The sequence below is a fragment of the Rhynchophorus ferrugineus genome, unplaced genomic scaffold (assembly GCF_030347505.1).
Source record: "Rhynchophorus ferrugineus isolate W39M unplaced genomic scaffold, kcgeb_rfMv2 rfM8, whole genome shotgun sequence".
NCBI classification, from domain to species: Eukaryota; Metazoa; Arthropoda; class Insecta; order Coleoptera; family Curculionidae; genus Rhynchophorus; species Rhynchophorus ferrugineus.
This window is the reverse complement of record NW_027472587.1, coordinates 27368407-27380422: the sequence shown is the minus strand read 5'-3', so window position 1 is coordinate 27380422 and position 12016 is coordinate 27368407. Positions and strand designations below refer to the sequence as shown.

Sequence of the window (12016 nt, the reverse complement as noted above, 5' to 3'; positions counted from 1 at the left end):
ACCAATAACATTAAATCACACTATCATTCCATATAACAACAACGCTAAATATCTTGGAATGAATCTCGATGCAAAACTTCGCTGGAAGGAACATATATATAGTAGAAGAGAAAAGAATTGGAATTGAAATATATGAAAATTGCTAATTGGAAGAAAATCACAATTAACAGTACATAATAAATTGCTATTATATAAGCAAATACTGAAACCTATATGGACATACGGAGTTCAATTATGGAGATGTTCTGCAAAGAGTAACATAAATCAAATACACATTTTTCAGAACAAAGGCCTGAGAGGTATTATGGGTATTAATGGCACCCAAATATTATAGGACTGATTACCTACATCGAGACCTTCAGATACCCACAGTCAGACAAGAAATCAAGAGAATTGCAAGGGAACATGAGGAAAGACTCCATTCTCATACGAATATTGAAATATTGCAACTATTGGATACCAGAACAGGACACATACTCAAAAGGATCAATCCATCTGATTTGGTGTAGTGTTGTGTAGTGAGGTGCATATATTAAAAAATTCAGCAGTGACATGTATAAACATTATTTCACCAGAGACTGAGATAGGGCCGATGGGTCCTCCTAGTTATATACCTAGATTTAAGTTATTATAAAGACAAATTGTAGGTTAGACGGAAACGACTAGTAACAATATATTAACTAAATAACAAAAAAAAATTGTATAAAGATAACGACGAGGTCCAATGCAACTTCCAGACGTTGGTTTTAAAAGAATACAGTTTTTAAAAGCTTATAATCAAATTAAGGAACACTTGTTATTTCAGTTCATGTACAGACATATCTCTTTCAAAATAGAACATTAGGCCGCCCTTGGTAAAACCTTGGTCCTTGGCTAATAAAAATAGTGTAAAGACAACAAAAAAGTTGATAATAATTAGTATAATATTTGACTAGGTTTTGAAAAGCATAATATTTTTTAACAATTCATTGCTAATTTATTATTTTTCATGACAAAAACGGGAATCCAACAAGATATTTCAACAAGTGGTCATTAAAGGCTGTAATTAAGGAATGGTTTGCACAACTAAAGTTGTGTTGTGAAGATACCATGTTAAAGTGTGAATTATTTCAAACTGCCGCCTGGTAAATATAATGAAATGTTTAATTATTTTATGTAACTTACTTTTTTGGAAAACAGCATGAAAAAATGTAGATCAGTAGATGGCTGAATAATACGGCTATAGAATGTATTTTCTCCCTACCTATCACTACATATTCAATCAAATTGAATTGTTATGAGATGTGATAAAGAATTACTATAGTAGATATGGATATACACCAGGCCCAGATAAATGTACAGTCAATAACTGTTTGGATATGTGTAAAGGATTGTCTACAATAACGATTAGGATACCTTGATTAGGTGACCTCCATCAGACACAGAAGAAGAAATTGACAAGTGGTGGAATTGTAAACTAGTGTTAGGTTGGAAATTAACTAGCTTAGTTACTGAGTTAAGCAGAATGTGACAGTGAGTTAATATTAATTGTTCTGGATGTAAGATTATGATTAAATGCTAACAATACCAAGATAGGGCGATGAGAGTGGAAACAACTAAAGTAAGTACCTAATTAACACGGGATTATTAATACTAACTATTTTGCAGATATGACAAAATATGATTACATATGAATATCCAGATATGATTAAATTTAATTTTCTAATCACGAACAATATACACAAGTAGTTACAGAAAAAAAGGAGATATACAGTGATATCAGAATTATTGACAAGGAAACACAGCAACGAATGAATATTAACTTTTTCTTCATTAGAATATTGTTAAACAAGTTTTTTACTTTTTATTGATATATTATTATTAGGGGCAAAAATGTATTTACTGAGAAAAACTGATACAATATATAATTCTGCAAAATATTTTCATCATGTCCAAAAAACGTTATTGGCTTGGCGACTTGGTCCAATCATTGATTCATTTTGACTATTTTCGTGTACCAACCAAGACATGATGAATTGATCTATAAGAGTGGTAATCTGAAGGCCTGATTAATACGTTAGGTGCGGCAAAACTTCCGGTGATCTTCCAGACTTTATGCCAATGAATTCATTTCTATGTCAATTTGAATAATACTCCTGAACTACGCCAGGGATTTTTACACTAGGTTGCGTCACAGTAGATTCATTTTTCACGTGTAATTACAATATGCAACAAAAAAATCTTCCTTTATACCTGACAAACATTGAAGCCGTGATATTTCTATAATTTCATAAATGAATACGCAAGAAGCAATGTAATTTTATATAAAAATATAGGTAAAGAAATTATTCTCATAGTCAGCCGATGGCATGGTCGATATATTGTTTTTGCAATATACATTTTAGGTGGGAAATATGGATAAAAGATACAGACGATATAAATACGTAAATAAAGTAATGAAAATATGCAGTGGTTAAAGTGAAACAAAATTCCTTCACGTACTAACTTAAAAAAAGAAAAGAAAAAAATACTGAATACTATTAACATGCAGTGTTAAAAGAAGTAGAATTACTTTTATATTTGAAAATTCAAGCACTGTGGATCTGTAAAAAGAAATGGAATTTTTCTATTTAATAGAATAATAACCCACAACTATTTTAGTGTATTTAGATGTGTTAATTGCTATTTTTAAATAATATACTGTGATAAATATAAATAGTACAATACAACTTAAACAAAACCTAAGAACTAAAGATGTACAATAACTATAAATACTATATGAAAATTAAACATATAACTAATCACAGAAAAAAACTAATCCATGACATAATTAAAAATGATCTAAATGAAACGATACAAATGAAAATATTTTCAAAATATTCATATCCATTAAAACCGGAAATATTTTTAAAGAAAAATCGAGAGAGTAATCGAATTATTACCTATTATAGCCATAAAAACAGTCAAAAGTATTTTACTATTTATCATTCACAATTTTAATCTTTTTACTCTATTAAATTAACAATATTGAAAAATACCGTTCCAAAAAGCTGCTATATTAATATACAATATGTTGTTATTTACAAGCAAACTACCAAAAAAATCATAAAACTATATATATTACATATAAATCCATGTAAGCATAAATTGGGTACATTTTTATCAAGGTAGTAATATGAGTTATGTTAGATAAGTATCTTGCTTAGTTAATTTTTTAATTTGTTTTTTTTACTTACATTTCAGTAATTCATGAGTAATGTTATGAACTGGAAAATCTCTTTTAATAGTTATTGAGTTTATTTTCAAGCTTTTTGGTGTTTTTGTTGAACGAATTTTAGGATTGTGCTATTATACTATATATTTCTTGTTCTATCAATATTCCATTCTATTAAAATTTAATAATGAGCAAAATATTTGAGACTTTTAATTTTTACATTTCACTTATATTTAACTTTCAATACATACAATTACTGCCCCAGGAAAATCAACCAGCAAGGATTGGTATGTTAAGTTTAAAGTCAACCCAAAAGAGGTTGTTACCGACGAAAACATTTAAAAAATCCACAAAATGATTTTGAGTGACCGTAAAATGAAATTGAATGAAATAGCAGACACTATAAATAAATAACTCCAAATAAAAATTGGGTATGAGAAAACATGTATTACATATAAATCTATGTAAGCATAAATTGGCTATATTTTTGTCAAGGTCGCGGCTAGGACGACAGAGCCAAAACGTTAAAAATCAGTCGAATGAAATTAGTAGAACCAAAAATAGTAACTAAAAGAACACGACTGAAACAGTCGGTAGTAAAAAGTAGTTAATTACTAAACAGTCGATTGTCAATTTCAGTCTATAGTTCCCAACACTAGTAAATTTGTAAACTATTAATGCCTAAAGGAGTAAATAAATTTCTTTAATATACATTTTTTAATATAATAAAATAAAAATCTTTGTTTTAATATAAAATCATATATTACTTTATTTATTATTCTCTATTTATCTTAATAATATAAAAGTAAAGAAACATCTTGTATACTTATATTGGATGCTCTGAAGTTGTTATGGTCCTGAAATAATCTTACTTATAATACTTTGTTATAATGTTCAGTGGTGAGTAATTTAAACTTAAAAATCAATCCTTTATCGATTGTTGAAACATAATGGAAATTAGATTTAATTAAATGCTATTTAAACAATGAGTGTGTGTTTTTGAGATAGTTTGCATATATTTTTATTATCTTTTAATGTACGGGCATTTATTATTTTAATTAATTTTATATACCAAATACAATTCTGATATATTGAAAATATTATGAAAACAAGTTTTAGTAATATCTCATTTTCAATTAAATTATTTAAAAAATATTGTTTTATTAAGTTATTCCCTTTACTCTATTATGATAGAGCAAACATTGTTTTTTTCGAATTTTGACCATAGAGCGGTCACTGGTTTAAATGAGTACATAAAAATGGGTTGAAATAGTAACAGAAAATATATTTAATTTATATTATATATTTGTATCAATTTTAATCCAACAAATAACAATTATATTTACACAAATATCCAGACAAAGTACTGATTAAGTCAGTCTATCTCAGGTACTGAATTAAGATTCTATATTATCTATCGTCTTGTGATTGGTGTCATTCATTCCTGCCTCCTCTAGCTGTTTTCTTAATAACAGTATTTTTCTCTGCGTCTTTTGTATGATGTAGGCTGCACCTATAAGACCAATCATGGTGCCTATCAACACATCCCACCAGTGATGTCTTCGGTCAGTGATTCTGGTAAGGGAACACGTAAGACCGAATGTCAGACACATCCCAACCATAAGGACCTTGATGGCTGTGCCTGAGACGTGACTAGATAGACGTCGATGGACTACATACTGAGATGAATATTTTAGGTTAATAAAGGCTTGAGATGTATTTTGAATGTATACTTACTGAACAGAAAATAGCTGTAAACCATGCCATAGATGAGTGGCCACTTGGAAATGATCTCGAAGCATCGATCATTTCAAGTTGGGATACGTTAGTGTTTGTACACGTATACGTATGAACATAGGTACCATTTGTACAATTCAAGTTGGTATCAGGCCTACAGGTGTCGAAGAAATGAGGTCTATGTTCTCCGACTATTGTCTTAGCTGGAAAATATAAATATAAATTTAATAAAAGAACTGAATACGTGATAAGCATATAGTGAACATAGTAAATATTATATAAAACATTTATTAGATTGAAGAACAGAAAAATGTGTCGGTTCATTCAAAATTAAGTAAGCCTCATTTAGTGAAATATAATCATGCCAACGTTTGATCTAATTCTCCATATATTTTCAAGGAAAGGCGCCATTTTTTGTATGATCTTTCAAGTATTTTAATTAATTCTCAATTATGGTATAGGTTGATTCAATATGTCTTCCTCGAAGTAATATGATTTATATTAAGTATCTTGTTTTTTTATTTAATTTTTTAGTTCGTTTTTTTTTATGAGTTGTTATGAGCTGGAAAATCTCTTTTAATATTCATTGAGTTTATTTTCGAGCTTTTTGGTGATTTTGTTGATCAAATTTTAGCATTTGGTTATTATACTATATATTCTTATATCTTTTTGGGTGTTTTATATTATTAATATGCCGGGTTAACCGCAGGTCTAATTTAATTTTTCAGAAATTACAGGTAAACAAAAGTAATTCTTGTTCTATCAATATTCTACTCTATTAAATTTAATGATGGACTAAATATTTTGTCTATTTTAGTTTTTTTTACATTTTAGTTTTCTTACATTTATCTTTTGAATTTTCTTATAAAAATATCACCCTGCAATACCCTTGCACGTCTCACAGGCTTTTGTTTGGATATGGATGTTTCCAATTTGGGAACTTGACACCAATCGACCAGGTGAACTTAACAGGTCAATTGGAAAGTCCCCGGCCTATTAAATGCATTTGTGTTTAGTTAGCAATAACCCTCAAAATGCATGTATAAATTTGACAGCTGTCGGATCATTAGTTTGTGAATTATAGCATTTTGAGTGAAACAACTTTTGTTATTGTGAAAAAAATTGATAAAAAGGAATTTCGCGTATTGATAAAATATTGCTTTTTGAAGGGAAAAAATACAGTTGAAGCAAAAACTTGGCTTGACGACCAGTTTCCGGACACTGCCGCAGGCAAATCAACCATCAAGGATTGGTATGCTAAGTTTAGACGCTGTGAAATGAGCACCGAAAACGGTGAACGCAGTGAACGCCCAAAAGATGTTACCGACGAAAACATTTAAAAATTCCAGAAAATGATTTTCAATGACCGTAAAATGAAATTGAATGAATTAGCAGACACTCTGAAGATATCAACTGAACGTGTAGTACATCATATCATTTACGAATATTTGCGTATGAGAAAGCTCTGTACAAAGTGGGTGCCTCGCGAGCCCACTTTTGACCAAAAACTATGGTCAACATTCAAAGATCAAGAGAGATCAAGATGATCAAGCGTAATAAACCCGAGTTCTTGCGTCGTTATGTGACAATGGATGAAACATGGCTTCATCATTTCACTCTGAAGTCCAATTGACACTCATTCGAGTGGATTGCATACGATGAATCCGCTCCACAGCGTGAGAAAATGCAACATTCGGCTAGCAAGTATATGGCGTTTGTATTTTGGATGCGCTTGGAATAATTTTCATTGGCTACCTTAAAAAAGAAGGACCATCAACAGCGACTATTACATAGCGTGACTGGATCTTTTGAAGGACGAAATCGCCGAATAATGGTCACATTTAAGGAAAAAGATAGTGCTGCTTCACCAAGACAATGTACGGTGTCACAAGTCAGTGAAAACGATGGCAAAAATCCTTGAATTGGGTTTCGAATTGCTTCCTCAACCACCGTATTCTCCAGATATGGCCCTCAGTTAGTATTTCCTGTTCTCAGATCTGAAAGAATGCTCGCTGGGAAGATATTTTCGTCGAATGAAGAGGTGATCGCCGAAACTGAGGCTTATTTTGATGCAAAAGACAAATCGTACTACAAAAATGGTATCGATAAGTTGAAGGGTCGCTATAATCAGTGTATCACCCTTGAGGGGAATTATGTTGAACAAAAAAAAATTACCAAAAAATGTGTTTTACTATGGTAGGCCGGGCACTTTTCAAAAGAACTTTTCATTATTTTCGAAAGAACAGTTTCGCACGAGAGGCTATTTTTGGGCAAATATTATTTTGGCTACTGGGACCATCTACTCTGCTGGTATCATAATAACAAATAAAACAATTCTTCCTAGGTTTGCACGCTGTAGAAGAACTACAAATGACAGTTAAAAATATCAACAAATTAGCTAGAGACTGGAAAATACAGCTTAATAGCTATAAATATTTTGTTTGTCAATTTGCGTTACGGCGAAATGACAAAAATCACTTATCAAGATCAAATTATTTCACTTGATGGATACTCCATTACGCAAGCATAATAGTAGGTCGAATATCACGTTAGACAAAAAGTAGAGCAGATTAGACTCAAAGTCAAACTGTATTGGTTGGTCGGAAAATATTCCCAGTTTAACTCTAGATCAAAGAGGTTGGCTTATGAGTCAATTAAAAAGCCCATTTGGACTTATAGCGTAGGTATATTAGGCTACACTAAAACATTAACCACTATTATCTGGTTCGATTCATTACCGATGTTTATTGCTACGCAATGATGAAGAAACGCCCAATGATTTAAAAATTAAATGGATTTACGAAGTTATTCAAAAGTTTGCCCTGAGACATGATTTAAGGTTACCAAATTATCACAAAGTTGAAGCAATACCACTACTAGACAACATGCAATAAATCAGTTTGAAGATTGACAGTGATTGAAGTGAACCAAACCACATAAACCTGCTTATGTACTCTAATTTAATTCTTATTTGGAAAATAATAATAATAAATTAATTTGATAAGTAGTAGTAAATTTAATGTAAGATACATTTAATACAGTAATACAAAAATCGTTTAAATTATACATCTTGATGAGTGTTTATACAAATACAAAATGTAAAAACTGAAAGAATCATATAGATTGTATAAAAAATTAGCAAATTTATTAAATATTACTTACTATTAATTATATCACTTTCTAAAATAATTTATTATTTTTGTTCGCCTGATTTTAGCATTAGCAAGTCCTAAATTTTGGGTAGTATTAATTTTTTTTAAATCTTAAGGACACACCCCAATAAGTTATTAATAGAAGTAAAGAAATATCCTGAAGACATCTTGATGAATAGATTTTACAAATCTTTTTAGATTATGAATGAATGATGACGTGGAATCATGACATGGCAAAGTAGACATTCGTCACGTTATAGTTCTCACTGCAGAGCCCTATTTTTTGATAATTAATTAACGAATGATACAGGTAATGATCACAATTGGAAATTTCAAAGGAATTCTATTTGGGGGAGCTCAGGAGCTCAACTATTTCAGATAAATATTGCATGATAATAATATGGCAGTTACAGCTGGATTAATAAGTCGAATCGGCAAGAAAGTGGCAGTGAAAATATATGTTTTGAGCCTTCAAAAAAGACGAGATTGTAGAGACTAATCTGAAAATAGACATTCTTTTACAACATAGTTTTTTTCTGGTATATTTAATTCATTAAATTTGATGTGAGTGCCTCTGTAACTGCTTTAATTTTACCAAACATCAGTGTCAAATATTCTAGAATTATAGAGGTTCTCAGATTACTTTTAGTTTACCGTAGCTTTCTCTTTCTATCTGTTTTACATCTACAGTTAGGGAATAATTAACAGTACTTGTTCACAACATATTATTAAATTCATGTTTTTTAAAACCGCTAGCAAATCTAATATATCCATCATTCAACGGTTCCAAAATAAAGTGTTGCGTGCCATTGTTGATGCTCCGTGCTATATTTCAAATAAAGTGATACAACGCGATATTCCTCTAGAACCTATAACGAGTGTAATTCAACGTGTTTGTATGAAGTACTTTGAAAGAGTGTCAGTGCATCCCAATGTACTCGCTAATCAGCTAAATATGCGACGTGATAGTGAAGTGCGTAGACTAAAACGTTTAACACCACCTGATCTGATTACTGGACATATGTAGACTTTAGAATAAGCTTTAGAATAAGACCAATTAATTAAGATAATATTTTATACAGAAGATTGCTTAATGAAGTGATTTTCTACATGCCACGTATATATAATATAGACAGAAGGAATACTTATTGCCAATAGGGCAGATTGTGGACTCACGAAGAGTAATAAAAATATGTTTTTTAAAATCAAACCTTACTCTGAAGCCATTTACATGTTTTTCGTGAAATATTTGTTAAATAATACAATCCATTATGTTGCAGTATAGTAAGTTACATAACTGACACATATTTTATTTAATAATATATCAGGGTTTACTATACCAATACAATATATGATTATTATGCAACATTCCATACTCGTAAAAAATTGATTTAGTGAATTATTAAGGTCTACAGTGAGTTCTTTTATAGTATATAAAGAATATAGAGATAATAGTGAGTACAGTTCATTTGTAATATTGTTGGGTAGAGTAGAAATAATCGGATATATTGCGGTATAAAAGGTTGCATAATAGTGAGAAACACTGCGAACTTTTTAAAAGTAATCTGCTTTTGATACATTTCATTTATATCAACATTGCTTTCCAGTTTCCAGTAATATTATATATCTGTTTGTATATAATTATTCTGTATATAAAATTAATTGGAAATAATATATTTTAGTGTTATGTAACACTTTATATTGCAAAATAATTCATCATGTTAGAAACCATTTTCACCACTTCCATTCATAAACAGCTCGTAATAACGAATTAAATAATAAGACATTTAATATAGTGATTATAGTGAACTTACCTATTTCTGTAAAACCGCCAACTGTTACTAGACCAATAATAAACTCTTTGGCGTAAACGTAGAAATTGAAAAAGCTTGGCAGCGTGAAAATTTCTGTCCATTGTTCCTGTCTAGTAAACTCTATTGAGAAATATACGAAGAAAGGTAGTGTGCCTATACCAATGCCTAATACTGTAGCGCTAACAGTGTCTCCATTGTATTTATGTGAAAACAAGGGATCGTTACAAAAAAATCCTAGTTTTTGTCCAGGTATTAGTCCATAATTCCATAGGAGAAATACTACTAAGGCTGAAAGAGATACATTTCTTAGTTATCATGAATTTAACTAGTCTTGAATGTAGTTATAAATAAGTATACGCCATTTTTTACCAAATAATATAACATTAAATATTTGTGTCACAAGAATTCCCAATTTAATTGTGTTCCTTTATAATGCCTAACAAATATTATAAGATGTCGTACAAATCAAATAACCCGCCCATTATCGATGCTTCCAGCTAGCAGACACGTCAGCGTTACACTCAGACACTTCACTTTTAAAAAGAAAGAAAAAAGTGGAGGAGAAATACCATTCTTTTGGTTATATTTCCTTCTTTACACCTACTATGGTTTATCTGAACTGGACCTACTGGTTTAACGTGGGCTCCGAACCACGGTCCTCAGCATTAAGCCTACCGACTGGCGAGTGACCAACTTAGAAATTATTCGGTCTTAACCAGCCTGGTTACTGGCGTGACTGGGATCATTTTCCTTATCGGATTTTACACTCTTACCTAGGACAATCATATATATTAAACAATAAAAAATATAAATATACGACCATGCCCCAGCAGGATTCGAACCCGCCACTATCGCAACAGTAGAAAGACAGTCGTGTCGCCTTGACCACTGCGCCAACCAAGCCGGTTCATCAAGTACTAGGTGCTTCCATATATTCTGATCATTTTAAATATTCCAATTCATTTCACTTTATGCATTTGTTACTTTCAAAAACATGTATAGAGAAACATTGGTATCGTTCAAAAGATTTTCAATAATGTTCTACAATTCGTTCTCATCTTCCTCGTACTTACCATCATTGAATGTTGGTTTAGCAGTGATTTAAACACTTCTTCTCAAAATTCTGATATGATCATTAACTTTATGCTCCTTCATATCGTTGTGTTGTGTTTTTATTCAGTTATTTTTCATCAAAATTAAACATGAGCATTAGGTTAGAACGTATGAGGAGAGAATAAATACTAACTGTTTTGTAGATATGGTAATTGCATTAGACATAATTCAGTGACTAATTTTAGGAAGAATGGTGTACACAGGCAACAGCAGAAGAAATAAAATATACGGTGATACCAAGATGACCTGACATATAAACACACCATCGAAGGAAATAAGAACTAAACGTAAAAAGGCAATTGGATGTATTAGGCCTCCAGGGGGATACCACTACATGAAAAAAGCGCCTAGAAACTCTACCTTATGGATGTTGTGGAAAAGAGTTCAATGTAAACTAAACAAATCTATTGTACAAACTATCATACCTGTGTTCTTTATTTTAGTTTTAAGTCCTTCGACAATATATGTATTAGATGTACTGTAATGTCAAAATAAATTATATTTGATAACATTTTTGTTCAAGTATTTTATTTAGAATTTTCTTGAATGTCAAAGCCAAACTGAACTAAAACTCAGAGTTGATGCGGCAACATTGCAGTGTTTCGACGTCACAAATATCCATGACATATTACTAAAAAAACTTACTATAGTCTATAAATGTACCTCTATACGCTATTAACCTCTCTATACTATAATATTATTAGAAATTAATATTTTTGTGGTTGTTGTAATGCAAATCCAGCCTATTACCTCAATATTGAACATCTTCAGATCACTCGACGATTATTTCGACGATAAGCGAGATACTAATTAATATATCTCATTTGCCATTATTAATAAACAAATGGACAGACTGGATTAATGCATTGAGGATTAATGTGGCAAAAATATTAACCTCCATCTTTCCTAGCAAAACAATTGAACAGCTAGGTGGAGAACCAGAATTTTTTGTTGTTATTTTACAAAAATCAGAATGGCATAATAATAAAATGAAATGAAATGAAAAA

General features: G+C 30.8%; 1 protein-coding gene across 3 annotated transcripts in view; it reads right to left on the bottom strand.

Moving 5' to 3' along the window:
- Positions 1 to 4480: 4480 nt before the first annotated feature.
- Positions 4481 to 12016, bottom strand: part of LOC143200637 (phospholipid phosphatase 1) — a 36504-nt gene continuing 28968 nt past the window's right edge. For all 3 annotated transcript variants that reach the window (XM_076411161.1, XM_076411162.1, XM_076411160.1), the window contains exons 3-5: positions 9897 to 10184; positions 4931 to 5133; positions 4481 to 4872 (exon numbers count right to left, since the gene is read on the bottom strand). In XM_076411161.1, the coding sequence (XP_076267276.1) occupies positions 4591 to 4872; positions 4931 to 5133; positions 9897 to 10184 (773 nt within the window). In that variant the 3' untranslated portion in view covers positions 4481 to 4590. The remainder of the gene's footprint in view (positions 4873 to 4930; positions 5134 to 9896; positions 10185 to 12016) is intronic.